Source organism: Bombus flavifrons, chromosome 8, assembly GCF_040668555.2.
Source record: "Bombus flavifrons isolate JBK064 chromosome 8, iyBomFlav1_principal, whole genome shotgun sequence".
NCBI lineage: Eukaryota > Metazoa > Arthropoda > Insecta > Hymenoptera > Apidae > Bombus > Bombus flavifrons.
In genome coordinates, this window is record NC_138449.1 from 3176686 (window position 1) to 3198631 (window position 21946).

Sequence of the window (21946 nt, forward strand, 5' to 3'; positions counted from 1 at the left end):
ATAATGGGAGCGAATGAGCTACGAATACAAATTAATATCTATTAGAATATAAAAACTTCCGCGTTGACGTTATGAAAGGGTTAATTTGCGTCGTGTCAATGTTCGTTTACTTTTAAGTTGAAGCCAGCGCAATTATAACTGCATTGAGGTATTAATATCGCATACAGCGAGACTGGAGCATTTGTTGGTCTCCGTTGCGCCGGCGCAATTATAAATAATAGAACTTGCTCACCACGTGAAGTACATTTAACTCACATGTAATGCATTCCTTCCGGTTCCGTGATGTCGACATAATTACTAGCTGCGGAAATTATCGTTGCGTTTGTATTAAAGCTGTTCGCGAAGCGCTCTTCGTTGTCATGGATTTCGAAAAACAAAGCAAACTCGAAAAATTGGACTACTCTGCACTCTCCGTATACATTTCGTATTATTATAATAAAAATTCAATTTGTCTTTGATACTATTGGATGGCGATTCTCACTGAGAATTACGGGGCGATTATAAAGAGAACACCCGATAAAATCGAAAACTTAATATCTATTTTATCTTGCAAATACGGTCGTAGTATTTCACGTTTTAAGGAATTCTCGAGTGTTCTCCGCGCCAAACAATCCTATAAACAATACGAAAACGATCGGTTCGAGCGAGCATCGAGGAGCACGAAACGCGTAGTTATGTTAAGCGAAAAAGCAAAGAACGAGAGAGAGAGAAAGAGAGAGCACGACGAAACGAGCTGACCGCATTTTTGCCCATTAATATTCGGCCTAGAACCCACACACTTGCCGCATTTACAATAAATTATTCACACTCAGACGCGGAAAGGCGATCGTTGGATGGAGAAGAAAGACGGCGTAGCGCGGACAGGAAGGGCCGAATGGCTGAAAGAATCACGAGGGATGAAACGAGTGGGAAGAAAAAGGGCCACAACATCATTAGCATAACGAAACGGAGATACGTGCTGTGAATCCAGATTTCCAGCCCTCTGGTTTCCCTCTGTCTTCGTATCCTCGGCCGTACTCTGTTAACACTGGTAATGGGCCAGTGTGTATTTCATGGCGGTGGTTCCCGTCTATTTTGCTCGCGGAGAAAAAAGGGAAATTCACTAGACGACGGAAATGTAAGAAAGCCGCCAGAGACGTTGTGCTTTCAACAGTAACTTGACGAGAGAAGTTTAAGATTTTAATGAAACGGTCTCTGTGAAACGTGGATGTAAACATGCGAACGAGGATACATAGATGAAAATGGTAGAATAATAAAAACATATTGGCTAAAGATACGTTCTATTTTAAGCTTGAATATTTGCATATAGCTAGTTACCATTGTGTGAAATTGTCTTTCTTGGTGTACACTAGTGGTGTATTTTGGACCAAATACAGATGATTGATAACCAAATTGATTACAGTGAAATTCCATTTATCTGAATGCATTGTGAAGGACATTCATATACATATATAAATTATTCATACGTAAAATCAAATAATATCGTACAGTGATATTCATATAAATAATATAATATAATAATAAAATTGATAATAATCGATCGATTCTCCCTTCTGCTTATGATTTTCTAATGAATAGATTCAGTCGGGAGTTCGTCTAATCAGATAATGATTTCTTCGTAATAAATTTTCCTGTTATCCTATCAAAGGTAACTACTTGGTTTCTCAAGAAATTCACTAATCATATATTACTACAATATAATATCGATATTGATATTAAGAAATTTTCAAAAAAATGCATCTGATCATTTTGACTTCTGAGACTTCTTTCTGTGATTATATTTTTTGGTTCGTATATGAAAATTTCTTTAAATATACGATTATATTTTCCATGTGATTGTATAAGGGTTTTTTTAAATATTTCTACGTATATTTGAAACTGTATCCTATATATCGTAGTATAATCTGTAATTAGCTTCATTTGCATTGAACATTCCGGCGGGCAAAAAGGGGGGAAACGGGGAAAAGAAAGAAAGGCAGGGATTTTCCAGGCGGAATTAAAGATTGTCGGAGAACATTGTGTGTAACTCGTAATTAGTAGCGGGAAATTTAGTGTATGAATTTTAGAGAAAAATTAAAGCGGTTCCTAGAGTACTGTCGCGGCGTATAAATGGAATTTTTACGAAGCTTTCGAGCGAACCGGGTAAAATCGACTTACTTTATTACTCGGAAAATGAGGGTCACAGGCTCGCTTCGTTCCGAAAATGGAAAGAGTTGAAACAATGAATCAAGTTCGTCCCGGTACATTTACATCTATTAGAGCTTAAATTGAACTTAGAAAATTCACATTCATGGATCGAACATCGAAATCTAACAAATGTTATTTCTTTATATCAGCAACCGAGATTTTTCCAGTCGAACTAAATAGAAATTGAACTGCTTAGATAGAAGTTTAATCGCGTTCTAACGTTATAACTTAGTGTACACAATAATCCAAATGTGTTTTTGCTTAGAGCACGGTGATATCTGGCGATTAAAGTTGATCGAACGCTGGAAATTACTCGGTCGTTATCCGCTAAGCGAATTACGCGAGATCTCAAAATGTCGTAACTACGAAGTTAAAGCTATATTTACGTGGAATAATGGCGTATGGAGTATACTATATTATACTTAGATTCTCCGCTTTAAACCTCGTTGAATCTCGTCGGACTAATAGTGCTTAAAACTTCTCTCAAAGTGCGGTCAACCTTAAATTACAACAAGCTTGTGCGTTCCGTATAGGTTCGAGTTTAGTTAGTAAAATCACCGACATTCTTTCACCAACATTTTTCTTGCAATATAAATTCACGAAACCGTTCGTAATTTTGTGTTTTAAACAAACCGTAATTTTCATAAAAACAGGAAAGAAAAATAAAGGAACGGGAGACAGAATAACAATGTAATGGCGCCGGTATGTTAATATTATTTCGCTTGCAACGTTGCTTTCACGTCGCACTTCTCGTTACCAAAAAACAATGCCACGACAATTGCTCCATCGAAAATCGTTCGACGGTCGGAAATTAATTGAACGCAACGCGATTAACGCAACGAAATAACGAAAATACATGCTTTTTGAGAGGCGTTGAAGTCACCGGCGCCGTCGATCTCAAGTGCGCTATGAAAAAGCACAAGCGTGTTTAACGAGGGCATTATGCAAATACTGGAATTATGATGACCAGAAATTACGAGCAAAAATTACGACTAAATTTATGATGGTGAAAAAAGAACGATAGAGAAAGGATGGAAAAAAAAAGAGGAATAGAAATAAAGGACAAACCAATCATAGTACCAGTTTCACGAATTACGATATTCCTCTTGAATTGAACAAATGGCGAGACTGGTTTTGTCGCGTAACTCTCTTTGTTCGCGCAGTCGTTCTTTACACCACCGCAAAAATAGGAATAAACCGATCGTATAAAGGCAGACGATGATGCAGTGGACATTAATTAATTAGTGCCGCGTATAACGCGTACGCGCAACGCCTCGGGATCGGACATTATCGCGTTAGTAATTCAGTTACCACTGATTTTATAGCGACAACGTTCAACGGGCTTTACAATAACGAGCCACGACCAACTCGTTCTCTTGATAATAATAATATATCGAAATATCGGTTTCCATCGGTCGGTCAGGGATAGTACAGTCGAAACTTTACACAGACACGGCTCGCGTACGTCTGTCCGTGATTTACATAATATCGTTTTATTAGGACAATTAGAACGTTGGTAATCGGCGAATCTTTATTGCCATTCGCGAACCGCAATCGCAACAACGTTCGAACCATTCGTTTAAAATTGGTAAAGCAGCGATCTTCGATCGATGCGTTTAAATCGATATTTGATATATGTGTTTTCGCAGATGTTTCAGAGAGAAAGGGAGGAAGACTAATTTGTTTAGTTAAAGTAATCCCGTGCGATGCAATTAAGTGTTAACTACTATTCCAACCATGTCACTGGTACGGTCATTATTATTTTATGAAATGAAATCCATATACGGGCTACGGTGTTATTATCGCTATAACAATGTAGCTTCGAACGGGGTTTAAATGAAAGCAAAGCATTATTATTATTAATGCTCGAAACGAACATCCATAGTGCTTTAGAGAGGTAAATACATTCGATGGATACCGGATACGTAAGAAGGAAATTAAAGAAATATACAGAGAAATTGGTGTCCGTTTTTGACAGTATTTTCACGACAAAGTATAGGATTCGTTTGGATAACACGAGAACATTACCTAAAGTTATTTCCAAGTGCAACCGCCGTCGAACTTTGCACAGTGCAACAACCTCGATAATGTATCGATGACGTCGCGTATAACCGTCCACGAGAACAGACTACTGCCGACACACTTGCGCTTTCCGGGCGATTAATTTTTTACGATCCAGTTTGATACGTCTAGAGGCTAGGGACGAGGAACTTTTGACCCGTTTACATGGAAAATTTGCTTCCCTATTCCTTGCCTTCCTCTTCTTTTCTCCCTACGTAAAGTCGGGGGGATTCCTCGGCTTCGTGAGCCATAACCCCGCAAAAAATCCACCTTTCATCGTGTCAGCGTTAGAAGCTCATCTTTTTGCTATTTCTTATCTTTAATAAAACTAAAAACATATTCACACTGACTGAACACTTAAAAAGTTGTCATGTTCGTTTTTATATATGCATAAAAATGAAATTGTAAGCAAGAGTGCAAGTGCAAGTTCAAGTGCAAGTTGAACAAGGAAAGATTAAATAAGAGAATTAGGTAAATCGACGGTTTTCAAGAGATTCGAGATTAATATTACATCGTTTCATTAAAGTCGATCGGAATATCCCGTCAGAGTGATCAATTTATTACATTGCCTGAATATTACATTCTAATGAATTGTTTAGGAAACCAAAGAAACGTAACGTGAATTTAACAGGTCACGTTTTACTTGCAGCTAGAAATAAAACGGAATATATCGGGCTTCGGTAATCTCTACTTTTCTGACGATTAATAAAATGTCTGCTTACTTAATTAGATTTTTAATGTATTAACAGGTATAATTCACGATACCTTTCCCATTTTTCAGACTTTGAAAAATCTTACTGCCAGTAAGAGAAATTGCATTAATGTTATTATGTATAAAATTTCACCTCGCCGTTTCCTTTCGTCAATTTAGAAACAATTAAGTATTTTATTATTATCCTGCACTAAATGAATACTAAAAAACGTAACTGCTGCAGTTACCGCAAAACCATGTAAAATTTGCACAGGGTGAAATTTCAATTCCAATCACGATACTTCGAGGTTTTATTATTTAGAAATTTCTAAACATAGCAGTTTTCAGTTAAAGGCGATACGTTAGGAGAAATTATGCGGACGAGGCATGAACGTTTCAACGATTTCGCGACTCCTAAATTGCCTGAAGCGTGGTTCTCGCGCATCGACAGGACATTGAAGCATCGACATCGACGAGAACGTTGCTCTGCCGTATTTTTCATCGATGTCTCGATAATCGACAGCCTTTGTCTTTCTTAACGCGTACAAGCGCCATCACGAATGGGTTACTGGCCGGTCGTACGCATGCCGCGAAACCGCAATCTCGGTTACGACGGAGGGTTGCGGTTTGGCTCGATTAGGTTTCAAGGCCACTGCGGTGTCACATCGAAATCGTTTGCGTGCCGTCTCGAAAAATTTATATACTTTTGGTAACGTAATTCGCGATAATTGTCGCTTAATCGGATGAAAAATGAACGTGGCTTAAATACGAACAGTGAGTTTATACTTTTGACATTTTGCACCAAGAACGAGTAATCTGCACGAGATAGAGCTTATACAAGAGAAAAAAATATAATATAATGGAGGGTTAATTGTATCGGTGAATATATCTGATTGAAAAGTACAGGTCTTAAATACGACGTGAATTGCGTTTTAAAATAGTATACTTGGAAGTGAGCTGGCTGATTTACATGAGAAAATGGTGTGACTGTGTCGATTTATCAAGTTAAAGTCTGAACAATGGTCTCGCGTGGAACAACGTGTTTCAAGGTGACTTGTTATATCCTCGAGTAAAGACGAAGGAACACAAGCAGAACGTAAATCTCGATTTCGTTTCTCTCTCGCTTAAAACGCTTATTAAAGTTTCATGGTAGCGCGAAAAACACAGGGGAAAATTCCTCGACGATCACCACATCGCTGCACTTTGTCAAAAGAAAAATTTCCTCCATCGCGTTAATACGGAACTTTTTCGCTGGGCACGACACAAGGAAACTTTGTTCCAAAGGAATCCATTGGTGCCCCACAAGCATCCTGGCGCCTCAAAATATTACGCACGTCGCGGAAAAATATTTTAGAATATTCACCATGTTTCACCTGGTCCCGACAAAAACAAATATTTTACCGGCGACGTAATCTCGTGTACAAACAACGAATTCCATTTTATTCTTCGCTTCCACGAAGCGAGCGTCACGCGTGGTCGAACGTTTCTCGGTCCACGAATCGATAAACAACCGTTTTTAGTGGCTCTGTGACCCGGTGAATCGAGAATTCTGAAAAACGAACGCGACAAGTCCACCGTTTGCTCACCTTGATGCGAGATCTCGCGAAGAACAGAGAACGAAAAGAAGCAAAACGAAAGAAAGAAAAGAGAGGAGAACTCGAAGGACATAGGTATAGAACGTGGAGAGATAGGTTCGGGATCGAGATTCACGAATCCACGTTCCATTCTCGCGAGCAACGCTCCCGTATCTGATAGCAATCACAGAAATGCTTTCCATGCATCGTGCAGAGTGCTGTATTTCCGTCCACCGAACGTTCTACCATCTGGATATCCCTTTGTGCGTGCATGCGTACGTGGTCGATTACATACGAGTCCTCGGTGTGTGACTGTATGCAGTTGCGCGTGTCTGCAGCCGGAACCTAGATCATCAGTGATCGCCAAAGGACTGCAAGTACGAATTAAACGAGGATTTCAAAGGTACGGACACTGATAGGAAAGGTGGATCGATTACACTTTCAATAGATACTGTATCAATGATAGATTTCCTGATTATTAGTTTAGGAATGTAATCGTAGGAATATTGTAGAAATAGTATGAAAATTTCTAATCTGATAACTTAGACCGCCGATATATTTATATATTTTCACAATGCGTTAAAATTCCATAAATGCGTTAAAAATCGCAGTCTACTAACCGTGTCCGTAAGAACAGAAGAGTGCCTTATCCTTGATTCATTAGCACCCTAATCGTTATCCTTGTGTGAAAAAAAGAAAAAAAAAACGAACAAATTACAGATTTTCTATTTTTATGATCGTTAAAGATACGTAACTACTCTAGACAAAGTTAGCGTTAACTTTTATCGAGGTAAGTACACGATTAGACATACATATCCGTTTCCGTCAAAACATTTTCATTATAATCATCCACGTGTATTATATTTCGACACACAAATGCACACGTACATTGTGCGACGATAGTTGTAGCGTTAAAGCAGCGAGGTCGATTGAAAAGTTCAATTCTCGAGTGAACTGTCACATCATGCCAAACACTCTGTTATATTAATAGCTTAGAGCTTAATGAGAAGCATCCTGCGGACACAGGAGAGAGATTAAAGCAGTGTTAATTTCATGGTCGATTCGAGAAGGATGATCTGACGTCACTGGTCCACGGGCTAGCGGCCGAGCAAAACCGGGTCAAATTTAGTGGAGCCGCGAGTTATTACAATATGGTCTAAAACGAGATCGAAGTTATTTATCGAACTCTCACACGTCGAAACGTGTTGTTGCTTAAAGGTTGAAGTTTCCAGATTAATTTCACCGGTTTAAAATTGAGTCCGTTGGAGAATTATTCTTAACCTCCATTTACGTTATCCTCCAACGCTGTCTCATCCGCGCGTTCTTTTATTAATTAAAAACGAAAGGAAAGAACGCGTATCGATCGAAGAAAATTAGCTATGCATCCACGGCATATAAACGTGTATTAAAGCATCCGTGTGATGCAACGTGTACCGGGCAGAACGTGAAAGGTCATTTGACGTCAATATCTAACGAACAACGCGATGGAAAATCAGGTCAGTTTCCATGAAACCAAGGGCAGCCGCCGGCCGGTCAATAATAAAATTGCATTTGCCCCTAATGCGTGTATCCTTCGATCGATGTCCTCGTGCTTTAATTAGTTGCTCATTCGGCTGACTGACGTTTTTCCTGCATGAATACAAAATTCTAACCTATTAGTCTCCTCGATACTTCAAATCAATTGGCACATTTCGTACGAAACTGGCAAGTGTCTCGATACATATGGGCAGAAGTGTATAAACACATCCGTATGAAATTTATCTAAGATTTCTTTCCCTATTGGGCACTGTTAAAATTGCTTCTGCTAGGAATCTAGATAAAATTGAAAAACTTGGAAGGATGTAACGAGTGAAATGAAAAAGCTACGAAGTTAGGAGGATTAAGTGCCGGGTGATGCAGTTTCCTTGGAAGGATAGGAGCGCGTGTTTTTAATATCTTCGGTTTGATTTATCACGGAGGTCGGTGTTATTTAACGGAACGAGGAAAGGAATTACCTTCGAAGTAACTGCATGGGATAATAAAAAGTACACGCGCAATTACGTACAATTGCAGTTTCCTTATCGCCGATCTGAATCCAGATCGCATCGACCTTTCACGTTTCGGTTGTTAGGTATCGAGAAATTTCCCATGTGTTGTAGCAATATCCGAAAACGACACTTATTGTCGACGATTGAGGATCGGGACGTGCAGACTCTCTGCTCGCTATTAAAGCTGCTGGATTGGAAAAGGAATGAAGCTGCAAGAGAGGCTGATCCTGCAATCGACGCGATAAAGCCAGTTCGATTAAGAAAGCTTAAGACTCGCTATTCCGTCGATACGGAATTATTACACATCTTTCAGAATTTTCCAGTCTATGAAAATAGTCTTTTCATTTGGTCGAATGCGTCTACGATTTTTCTTTTCTAAATATTTTATCCATGCATCAGACATATACACGATATATATTGTTTTATGTGCAATATATACAAATTTCATTATATCGCGTAATAGCTACCCTTTGACAGGTCAACCGTACTGTTTCAAGTTTTTGGACATTGTCGATTTAATTGGTTAAAATTTAACATGTTTTAAAAATAGCAAGCTATTTATGGTTGATAGTTTTTCTACATCTCCGTGTCTCTTCTTTTATGTATATATTGCTCTTTCTATTGGTATTTAATAATATAGAAAATATGTCTCTTTTCACATTTGCAACGAACCTTTAAAGTCTGTTTACGAAATTTTTGCAATTTTGCATCGCTTAACCGAAAACGTACAACATACGAAGATACGAAGTTTTAAAAGGTTCACAATAACCAGTCGGTGGCAACGAGAAGAGAAAGGTATCTCTATCACAGTGCAAACAAGAAACGGAATGAAGATGCATCTGGTGAGCATTGCCAAGTTTACACTGCGAAACGGTCGCGTTAATTCCAAGGACAGATCCCTCGGATAACAAGAATCGTCGATGCAACGGTACAACCAACCACCAGTTCTTCCAGACGCCCGGGGATTTCGACGATTTTAATCCTGAGAGCCCGGATTCAGCTTGATCCACCAATTCCCACCAGCAGCGTGCTACTGCAAACAGAATCAATCCAGTTCTCCACCACATTGTAACTGTGCCGCAATTCTCTTTGCTTCGACCTGATTTCGCTTCCCCATTCTTCCTTAATAATTTACTTTTAACTTACAAAAGATTTTCCCATTATTTCCAGTAGTTATATTTATCCAAGTAAAACTACAAGTTTCGCGGGTTTTACAATTTCAAAGAATTTTAAAACATCAGCAATATTAATGAAGTTTCAGAATGAAGTTCTGAAAAAGTAACGTGGAGCTTCCATGTCTGATGCGTTTATCAGTGGGTAATAGTCTTTAAGAAAATCTGACAAAAATCATATTACATCTTCAAACGCTCTAAATTAGGATCATCATAAGGCTTTCGACAGTTCGTTTAACGCATTCAACGAGGCACATAAAAACAAGAGGTGTCTTAACGATGGAAATCAATTTTTCTATGGTAACGTGTATCCATGTATCCACGCGTCATCCGTAAGAAACTATGAAATCCTGATGACGCGTACGTTCGTGTCTTCCGCATCGAATGTGTCGAATAAATCATACAATAAATAGTGAAAAATAGAACATATCAAGTTTTGTGTTATGTTCGAACTAGCCTGTACACGAAAAATATTTATACAATACAGGCACACCTATATAGTATTCTTTTATCAATGATCAATCAATGATCGATGAAAACAGACATTTATGGAATTCTTTTTACGTTTTGATCCATGGATCACACGTTTTACCGTATACATTCTGCGCAACAAGTTCAACTTCATGTTAGGTGACGGTTTAATTGTCGTTGGTTTCATCGATCTAACTCAAATGTTTCTTCGTTAATCATTGACGTCACTGATTTAGTACGTTTCGTATCCAATCTGTTGCTATTTCTATTAAACATTTATTGATCTAAAAATTTGATATCTCTCATTTTAACAATTTTTTATCCCGTATTTCGATATCGATATCTCCGATAGAAAGACGTTTAAGAAACAAATTAATCTTAATCTGATTCTCTTAAAAAAAAAAAGATACTCGTGTGGAACGAGTACACGCTTCTTCTCACATCTAACTTTCATGGAAACGATCGCAAACGAGTTCGATTTCAATCGATTCGAAGTCGCTTCTTGGGATTTATTTGTTGCGAGATCAAATGAATTTCCATTTGGTTCATCCTTCCATTTAGATACTGCATTGGAAGTTATTTGTTTCTGCGTATCTATCGCCCTTCATTTAGAAGAGAATTCTTTCTTCCTCTAATCATGGAAGGTTATAATTTTCCTACGCTATTTCAAAACGATTTTGATCTTCTGATTATTTCTTTTCTTTTTTTGTTTTTTCTCACCATGCTTAGCATAGAAAACGTATATAGATATATTATGTGCATTGCGAAATTTCGCTACCACCGTAATAAGACACGGATATATGACTATGTCGGTAAAAGATGAAATTTATCCGAAAATGTATGTAGAAATTACAGAACATTTATCGCAAATATACACCTAGTTAAGTAATGAGTATGCAGCATGAATACCAGTCTTAAACATACTTATATATGTGGAATTTTGATATTTCTTATAAATATATTATATCTTCATTTTCAGACTCTTTTGAATCTATATAATAACGGTTCATCGATATGATAATGATTGTCGTTTCTTACTACAATGTTACTGAAACTTTAAAGCGTTTTTTATACACGCATAATGTATTCACAACAAGTTTCTATAAATGCTCGTTTTAAAATTTAACTATAAATTCCAACTACGATAAAGGACGGAAGGAAAAATAGTATGGAAAAAGGCAGTCGGAACATCGTACTGTGTTCCATAATCGAGATTGGAGTCGCGTATTCACCGAGAAAAACATCGTAAAAGGTCGGTCAACGTGCTCGTGTAGTCCTATCCAGCGAAGAAGAGGGATGGTCGTGTAAACTACTCGGAGGCGAGTCACTGAGAAATTCCGTAGAATGAAAATTTCCGAGGACAGACACGTTTTCATCCTTTTGAGCCGATGGCAGCCCTCCGGGTCCATTTGACTGCATTGACGATTCGTTCGGTGTAGTTTATCGGGCTGAGTTCTCTCTACCCCTTTCTCTTTCTCTCTTTCCCTCTCCATCTTGCTTGAAGAAACTTTCAACGAGTAATCCGTTACGAAAGTTATCGGGTGTAACGTGCACGGAATTTCCGTAAATACGGATAATCGAGAAACGTGCTGACCTCTTCTGTTTCTCTTTCTTCTCTATATTTCTCTCTCTCTCTCTCTCTCTCTCTCTATCTATCTCTCTCTTCCTTGCACTGCACCTTAATGGTCCCACTTCGCCAACTATCGATCCACGCTACAAAATATCGCGCTAAAATCGAGGTTGCACGAAGAAGAATTTCGCAGCGATCTTTTTTTGGCTAGCTCGATTTTGGATTTTTTGAACGAAGTACAATAAAAATTGGTAAATCATCTTTAAATTTTCATTCTTCTTGAAATATAAAGGATCCTTCAAGTAGGAGTCGGAGTATTCTTTAATATTAAAAATGTCTAATCCTTAGAAATTGCGAGCTATAGATTTCTTATTTTTAACTAAATTGATATTCGCTTCTGTCGATAGAGACATTTCGTCCCATTAAACTGTTTTAATTATAATCTTCTACGTATAGACTGTTTATGATAATATATTATACGTCAATAACTTTATTGTGAAATTTGCAATTTAAATGTTCTCTGGAGCTTCTTTGTCGTCTATGTATACGAAAAGATATCAGAAACGATAAGAATTACTCAAAGCAATCGTCACATTCGATACTTCGAAATTCTTTAATCAAGATTTTCCCCTCCTCGATACGTCCATTTCGAAATCTTCATTCTCGCCCTAATGAAACGAAGCTGGAAATTGCCGCGAAGAAAAGAGTGCTCAGAGGGAAAGAATGTTTCTACAAATTCACCAAATGATCCAGCGTAAGTAACAGGATTGCTTATAGCCAGTTGTTCCGGACACGTTTTAGAAACGTTATTTTCGCAAGCGTTTTCGAGGGAGCTGTATCTCGGGTGGCCCTCGATCGCCCGTTTCTTCTTTTCGCTGTGAGCGTCGTGAAAAAGAGCGGCATTCTGTTATCGTAGAAGCGAACAACAACCACGAGCGTGTGTTTTTCTTTATATCGTCGATGTAAGGACGTCACTTGGTCGCCGGATGGGGAAAATGGCCTTCCAAGACAGGTTTCCATCTTCTCGAGAGATACGGGGTCCGATTCTCGGAAGACATCGATGACCACAGCGACCAAAACAACGAAGACATGGCCGCTATCCTCGATTTCCTCCTTTATTTCTGCAACACCTCAATGAACGCCGCTATTCATATGCTATTTCGCCAAAGCGCACACTCTCTGCGCGACTTTGACATCGTCGAAGGTGCATCATATTCTTTTCTCTTCGTCTTCTAACCTCGCCATCAACCTCGTAATCGTGCTCGTCTACGAAGACGATGTTTTTCGCAGCATGGTTCTCTTCTTCCATTGCGTTCCTTTGCTTTGAAGCTGCACGGGTAATTTACATCGCGATTGTGTTTCTCTTTTGGCGCGATACTTTCAAACGAATTCCTGATAGCGAAGCAAAAATGAATCCTGTCCCCGCGGAGCACGCCTTTTTAATTATAATTCCATTGTTGCACGCGATATCTTTGACGTCAAGGTTTCACGATCGCGTATTGCGTTCACAAGGAGAATACACGATACAGTGCCAAGTTTAGAAGAAGGTTTAATTATTTTAACTCCTAACGCTAAAGAGTAATGAAAGAGCACCACTTCTAAACAGTAAAATAAGTCACACATACCATTCACAAAATTTTCAATACAATTTGAGCATTTAAAACAATGAACCATCAACACGCGTACCATTATACATTAGCTTTACGATACAAGAAACATTTATGAAATAAATTAAAATCTTACACACTCCGCAAAATCTGCACCGAAAAAACAGCGTATCCTTAAACATTAAACGTGAGCCACCTTTTCGTCGATCCTCTTAGCCTTTCCTTATCCTTTCGAAGATTTCTACCGTACCCGAGGAAACTCTGCCGGCCTCCTTCCTTTCAATTTTTAATCCAGCCTGAAAATTATTCAAGCATGAATGTTTTCGGGCACAATATACGTACGTGCATATGTATTCTGTATAACCAAGGCCAGAAACGGGATGCATGATATATGGCGAACAGATACACGGCCGTTGGCCGCCTGAACGAGTATAGTGTAGCGAAGACTACATGGTAACCTTGCAATAGCGAGACTGAAGATGGATAGCGGGCAGTTGCTCAGGGCGAAACACAGAAGAGGAAGAAACTATGCGAAACGGTGAAACCGGGTTTGGAACCGCGAAAGCCGCACTACAGAGTTGAGACGCTCCTTAACAAGGAATCTCAACTACTCATTACGCGAGAACGTTTCTACATCCATCGTTTCCTCAAAACGCTGCCAGGCATTTGCCAGACGTTTTAGCCGATTACGGTGGCTGCGCCGGAAACAATGGCTAATACATTCCCGGCGACGTCGTCGTCTGTTGTCTTGTACGAAAAAGCCTCGGCTCTCGAGTGTTTATCCTCTAATCTTGTGACTCCCGCTAATAAAGTTCATACGGGGAGTGTAAGTACCGAAAGTATAAGCGGTAGAGAATATTACGATACATGGAAAAAATCTGTTCAATCCTTACTGGCTATAAATAAATAAATGGTTGCATATAAATAATCACTTTTTTACCTGTCATCTAATATCGAATATAATACTGACAAGGATTATGTTTGTAAGACAATCGCAAGGCAAGAGGTTAATTCATTAAGGAACGATATTTTGTTTACAGTTTTCTCATAGTCTATTCACATTGTAAAATTTATTTATTACATTCATTCATTACAATAGATTGTCAAATAAATTTATAATAATTTCTCGCCACTGTTAACTCTCCCACCTCCTATTCTGCATGTTTATGAACCTCGAAGAACTTAAAATATTCACAACATTATGATAAATTATTTCTCTTTTTAACATTCTAATGTCTAATATACTCACTATAGCGCGATAAGATAGTATTGAGTGTTATTCGGAAAGTTCGTGCCGATTTTCACTGAATGACACAGAATGATTGAAAACAAATGACGTGTGTAGATATTCTAAAAGGTGATATTTCAGGTATCTTTAGAAAAATCATTGGTTAGGATATATTGATTTCTATTAGCTTTATACGGTCTTAAATGCGGAAGGAGACAAAGTGCATTATAGGCATTTGATGCTTTTATTTTGCCGGAAAGGCAAAAATGTCACACTACCAGCAAACAAGATTATGCGCTGTTTACGGCGCTATAGCTGAAAGAACTGTGCGGAAGTGGTTTTCTAGTTTGGATTAAAGCTGGTGATTTCAAACTTGAAGATCAAGTACGAATTAAAAAACGTTCAAAACTAGCGAATCGGAAGAGCGTCGTGTTTCATCAGGACAATGCGCGGCCTCGTGCGTCTTTGACTACTCGACAAAAGCTGCTGAAGCTTGGTTGGGATATGCTACCTCGCTCGCCGTATTCACCAGACATTGCACTCTCAGATTTTCACATATTTATGCCATTACATAATTCCCTTAATGGCAAGAACTTTAACTGTTTGGCCGACATAAAAAATTATATTTAAAAGTTTTCGCCGAAAAACCTAAGAGGCTTTGAAAGGCTGGAATATTCAAGTTGTGTGAAAGATGAAGAAGGGTCTTGGAACAAAATGATACAAATATAATTCACTAAATGTATATCGAAATTTTAATGTGCTGCGTTTGAACTTTCCTTAAAAATCGGAACGAACTTTCCGAACAACCCGATATATAAGATACATTTACGCAACTTTTACGAATCATTTCATTGATTGGTCCTTAATAAACTGAGTAAAGGACGTGACAGGATTAACAGAAAAGGACTGATTTTAAGACCAAGATAAATTAATTGTATGTAAATTTGATGAATGTTAACGTGCAAGAGAAGTCACTCTTTTGATTTTGAATCGCGGCCCGCGAGTCTGAAACTCTATCTCGTCAAGACCTGCTTGTATTTAATAATTATCACGACGACGATGATAATAGTGTGTTAACACGGGTTAAATAGCGAAGGAATCCCATTGCCATAATTGTGATATAATCCTGAGAGGATTAAGAATTTAAAGCGTCGCGAGGGATTGAGGGGTGAAATGGTGTTAGTGTGTCTGCGTAAACGCAGGAAAAATGATCGACTGGAAGGAGAAGACTTTGTCACCCTCTTTTCACCTAGTGAAAATTACTTTCACTGACGCGGCTAAATAACAATGCCCCCCGAGGTCGGAAATTCTTTGAAATAACAGATGAAAGATAACGTGTACAGTATTCATGGATAACGTTCGTGTACTAAATTTAATTCGCGAGTAGTATACTCGGCCGTCTGTTTCACAGATAAAGAGATCTCCTTTGCAATACAAAAACGATTTCCGTTTGTTTCCTGTGAATGCAAAACTGCCTGGAAATAAAATTCGTCCGGCAAAGTACGTATAATATAACCGTGACAGTATCCTAAGGACTGTTGAGATAAGCAAGCAAATTACCTTTCCTGTATAGTAAACACGATAGAGATATAATCAGAAGAATATTAAAATAAATGGAGAATATAAAGAATTAGATAAAACGTTTTTTGCACAGAATGTCACAATATATGATGGGATATATTTATTGGATCATCTAGGATTTTAGGCATCAAAACGATGAAAAAAGTTCTTGTACAGAAGTGCTTATTTTTCAAATTAGAAACAATTTTACTTTATTTATTGAGATATATATATATAAATTATCTTTCTCTATAGGAAACAAAATATCAATATGATCGGAAGAATGTCGAAATAAATAAAGAATATAGGCAGTTAGATAAAACATTCCTCATATAATAATTTCGCTAATAACTCTTTAATCCATGAATAGATTTTACTACGCAGGTGTGCTGGAAAAGCAATTATCTTGCACTTTGTTTGCAATTATTTGCACAAAAAATTGCCTGTTTACGCTTCGTACCGCGATCATCGAACGTGCGCTGCATAATCTAGTATCAGCAATCTTTTTTCTCAACGTTGCATCGAACTTTTTATCGGTAGATGGTAGTCGGCCAGTAACAGGTGTCCCGTAAGTAGTGTTTTGCATTCCGGATACGGGAAATGATGGATCGCCGAATAATTCGACGATGTTCCGCGAGGAAGCTGTAGGCGGAAACGAGACGCGACGCAGATGGGTGAAAGTGAGGTGGCGAGAGACAAATGTAAAGGGTGAAATAAAACGAGCGGGATTTCCCCGGAAAAATAAACTAGCAAAAAATACAGAAGCCAGTGGTGCGCCTGTACGACACAGATTCCGGTGTATTCGAAGAAAAAATACTTCCCATCCCACGACAACCCATGTACTGATGATAACGTTCCAATGACATTTTCCATTCATGCTATTCAACAATCGGATATCATTATTCGTTGAATAAATTCCAAGTCGATCCATAAATGACATCATTGGGAAAGGTTATTTCACAAAATCCGCCGTGTTTAATTAAACTTGTTAATATAATATAATGATAGGAGGATTTAATAGAGATTATTAAGGTTTTGTCTTTTTCCTTTTTTCATCGAAACAGTGGATTGGATCGGATGCGGATTAAATGGTTGGTTCGCTGGTAACTGGATGAAGTGATTAAATAAAATAAAAAACAACTGACATGGATATTTCGCTCGTAAAATATTCAATTCCACCGGGGCAGAATTGTGCTAGTCTTTCAATCTGTCGTTCTAATGATTTCTCACGCTTATTGAACTTTTAGTAAATGTCTTAATATTTATAAGCGACGGTGGAGTTTTCAACTATCGCATCGTCTGTACTCGTTTCATCTTGACCATAGATGATAAAAGGAATTAAAAGGATAAGAGGACGAAACGATATGGAACGTAAATTTCGTACTTGCTAGATGAATGATCAATTAACCGAATGTAATCTCTCTGACACTGTCAGAAATCGAATTTTAATAGCCAGAAATTTGTTATCTTTTCTAAATTCCAGATTTAGAAATTTTTAAAAACAGAATTATAACTAAGCTGGAAGCACAGTTTGTAATTTATTCGGTATATCGAAAGAAAGGAGCAACTACGTAATCACGACAGAAATAACTGGAAGCTGTTCTAACTAAATTACAGTTGGCGTGGTGCGTTAATTAATTACCATTGGCACCGTTGTTAATCAGCTTCGTTAGAACACGGAAAGTAATACGGAACTTTGATGTCCCCGTTGTTCGAAATCGACCGGTGCTCTGTCAACAGCAAAACATAGTGCCAGCACACGAGTCGCCAGCAGGCCAATGCTCCACGTTCTGCACTTCACTGCCCATATGGTGCATTTTTGTCGAATCTAATAAGCGATTGAAACCGAATTTAATATCATTTTTCCTCGAAAACGATCGTCTCGTTCATGAATCGTCCCATCCAACGAAAATTAATAACTGTTTCCTCCTGTCAGGTGAACATGCATGATACAATGATTCACGAAAATATTTGGGCACTTACCATAGAAAAGTTTTATGTCCATATTATATGTGTTATATAAAATATCTTGGAATTTCAGTAGCACTAACGAGATACGACTGTTATAACTATGTTAATAAAATGTAAAACCAATCTGAAAATGTACACAGGAATTGCAAGATATTTATTGCGAATATGTATCTAGCAAAAAATGATATACAACGTGAGCGCCTATCTTGAAAATATAATAAAAATGATCTCGCTGGATATTTAAGCTTATTAATATCTATAATAAACAGTCTGTGTATGATTGTTCAAAAGTTGCGGGAACAACGCGTAACATTCGTTATTATATATTCGTATATTCGTTATTTTATTCCAAATTGATATTTGTATCACAAAACCTAGTGTTAACTTTGTTTGTACTTTGTAATTCGAGATGCATGAAATGCAACTTGGTTCCGTATTTACATCGAATCTGAAACTCCTCATTGCGTTAGGGTCTATCGATGAATAACTTGATTACATCTTGGGAATATATCCGATAGTTTATGATAGTGTAAGGCTGTTATCAAAGTTTCATTTGAGGTGTGAATATAGAAGATAATTTCTTTCATCTACTATCCGCAATCAGCGTGGAAAGCACGCTAAAACATACGTAAGAGAAAGAAATGATTTTGACGAATAAAATGACTTTAAAAATGACAAATTATTTTGTTGATCAAACTTGATAGCTCTGATAGATCTTGGTAGCTCTGTGTTTACACATATGCATCTATATCGATTCACGCAATTACCAAAATAATATCAAGTTGTTTAAGTCATTATTATAGCCTTGTTTATTGTAACAGATAAGATTTATTTATTTTTTGCGTCGTAGACCAATACGATAAAATATTCTGTTGTAAAGAGAGCCAATGGCACTCGATGGCTTTCCGAAAAGGCAGTCAACCAACAAACGATTAATTATTGACCGCCCGGATTCTTCTCTAGTTGAATGGCTAGCAAAATGGAGACAGCGAATAGAACGGTAACAGTAATAAACCCTTTGCTTTGGTCAATTTACATCGCGGCTCGTTCGCTCGTCGTAGATCGAGGTGAACTCGACACGCCGGCAAAAACGTGCATACAATCGGAACGCCCTCGAGTCATAGCCGATCTGATTACCAGGCCGTTAATTACGACGATAATTAGCGATCGGTGCCGTGAAATTTGTTGACTTACTCATCGTTGAATCAGAATGATCGAGCATCGCAAAACGCGAACGAAACACCTATTGCTTTTAATCTTGTTTTCCGCTACAAATACCTGCCGTCTCGTTTACGATCGCACGTTTTTATAAATTAATTTTTCATCCGACTGCCGCACGTCGGTCCATCTTGCTCTCTTTCTGCTATTATTAATTTCTTTGAAACAGAAGAAATGATAACGCGGTTAATTGAACGTAAAACGATTAAATGGTGCAGAACAGAATAACGTTTACAATGGGAGGAAAATCAATGAGAAACTGGCTGGCAGCGTTATAAAAGCGTATATGATCAACGATTAAATAATTTCAAATGGAATGTTGGTAATTCGCGAGTTACATGAGAAACGGAGTTCCAACCGTTTTGTCGGGAATATTCGATCGTTGGGTTGACTTAAAGAGGACATCAGCGTGCCTTGATTGCGTTGCAAAGTGGACATCGTGAAACACCGATAACCGTCCGACCTAATTGGTTAATGATGTGCTCCGTCGAAATCTGCGCCTTTGCTTTCAGTCGTGTGAAAATTCTGAACGATTTCTAGGCCGGCTGACACGCTTCGTTTAACGGCTTTACGAACAACCAAAGTAGGATAACACTGTTACCAAAACGGTAAAACACTGGATGGCACATTGTAGCTAAATAATTCGGGAATTATTTAATTCCGACGCAAATTTAACAGCAATGCTTCCTTGGCAGAGTAATTTACGTCTAAACCAAGAAATTGCGATGGCGCTATCGTTTATCTTCTTCTTTCGGACAATTAAATATTTTTAATGATATTACGTTAAATAGTTTGAACAATCATTTTAATTTCATGAAATTATAGAATCTAAGTGAAAGAAATAGCGACGAAAATGAGTGCTCTAAAAACCTAATATCCTACACCACTTCTTTTATATCATGATCCACGAAACATTAAAACCCTTAAAAATCACATTAACGGCTCTATCCACGTGAACAGAATGTGGAATTTGAAAAGAAAATCTGGCCCTTTGATTGCAGCCCTGCGAGAACCCGAACGATTTCCGGGCGGAGCAATGTGCCGTGTTTGACGACGTGCCATATAGTGGACAACTGCTGAAATGGTATCCACATTACGACCCAAGCAGACCGTGTGCTTTGATCTGCCGTGGCGAACAATCGCTGGAGAACACTGGGAGCCGGCTAAGACAGGAAATGTCCGTCGAAAAGACTTTGCCGCGTGATGCCACCGACGCCTTGCAGTTCGATAGCGAAGAAACAATCGTGGTCCAGCTGGCGGACAAGGTAGAGGATGGCACCAAGTGCTACGCTGACAGCATGGATGTTTGCATCAGTGGTGAATGCATGGTGAGTCGGAAATCCTTTTTTATATTTCATTTGAAGATTACAGGAGTAAAATGATAAGTCACATTTTCCATGTCACATTTTACAGAGGAAGAATATGCTGTTAATTAATTTTATATTGCCGACCTCTCTTTCTTATTTCATGTCGCTGTTACATGTTAAATATACATATGTATATGTATATGGTCGCCATTTTCTTAGAGATTTGAAAAATATTGTGTTATTGGTTTGTTGTGAAAATTCATAGATTTATCGGTTATTTCTAGAAGATTTTCACCTTCGAATAAGCCTTTTTCCAAATTTTGTAAATACGTTAAGGTATGTTTTCTGGCTGTGAGGCAACATTGAAATTAGACGATCGACAAACATGGATTTATGAATAATTATTATAGTATGACAGTGTGAGTGACAGCTATATAAATAATTATCTATAAAATATCTTAAATTAATATTCGTAATGTAGTTCGATCCAAACGTTGTCCAACGAAGTTAATGAAATATTTGTTTCTTTTAAGTTATAATTAGATTTGTTTCAAAGAAAAACGTTGTCCGGTACAGCTTGTTAATTTTACTCTGCAAAACAGAGTTTCGTTTAGTTAGAATCCAATTTGATAAGTGAGTCGTGGTTCATTCGATTCGAAGTAAGTTGGCGCCAGCGTAACCGGAAACGTTTATCTCCCGGGAGAGAGCAATTTTTGCGCCGTGTCAGTATCCCTTCCGGTGCGCCATATTTTGTACTTTGCACGGAAGTTTGCGAGTTCAGCCTGCCAAACCGCACTCCATCCAATCTTGTGTTTTACGCACGCCCGAGTGCGATTTCTGGCTCGCGTTTAATCGAGCATAGTGCAACGCGGCATGAAAGTGTAGCGGTAGAAATTCAATTACACGAATTAATTGAAAAATATCTGGAAGAAGGGTTGAGGAACGACGGAAACGGCTACGTAAAAAAGGAGCAAGAAAACAATCAGCATTTTGACGCCAACTTGGGAAATTCTCGAAATTAATTGGTTTACTCGGTTTGTCAAAATAAGTCTATGTAAATAATTCGGAATAATCTTGCGATGAATATTTAAGAAGAAAGTTACCGGGTGAGTTAGACTGCTTGTAGAAATGCCTGTGGTTAAATTGCAGTATACAAATTATTCTCAGAATTAGTTTAGAAATAATCTTGCACGATACAAGTATGCACTTTGTACTGTGTAATTTGTAGCATCGGCCGCCAATAAATATCAATCGCGCAGCATCGTTATTAATTTAAACAAGATAAAGATCGTAATTTATAAT

The 21946-nt window shown here is 38.0% G+C and overlaps 1 protein-coding gene across 2 annotated transcripts in view; it reads left to right on the forward strand.

The window, feature by feature from the left end:
- The window catches only part of nolo (ADAMTS-like no long nerve cord), a 242053-nt gene that overhangs the window by 178637 nt on the left and 41470 nt on the right, over window positions 1-21946 (forward strand). For both annotated transcript variants that reach the window (XM_069118962.1, XM_069118963.1), the window contains exon 6: window positions 20339-20665. In XM_069118962.1, the coding sequence (XP_068975063.1) occupies window positions 20339-20665 (327 nt within the window). The remainder of the gene's footprint in view (window positions 1-20338; window positions 20666-21946) is intronic.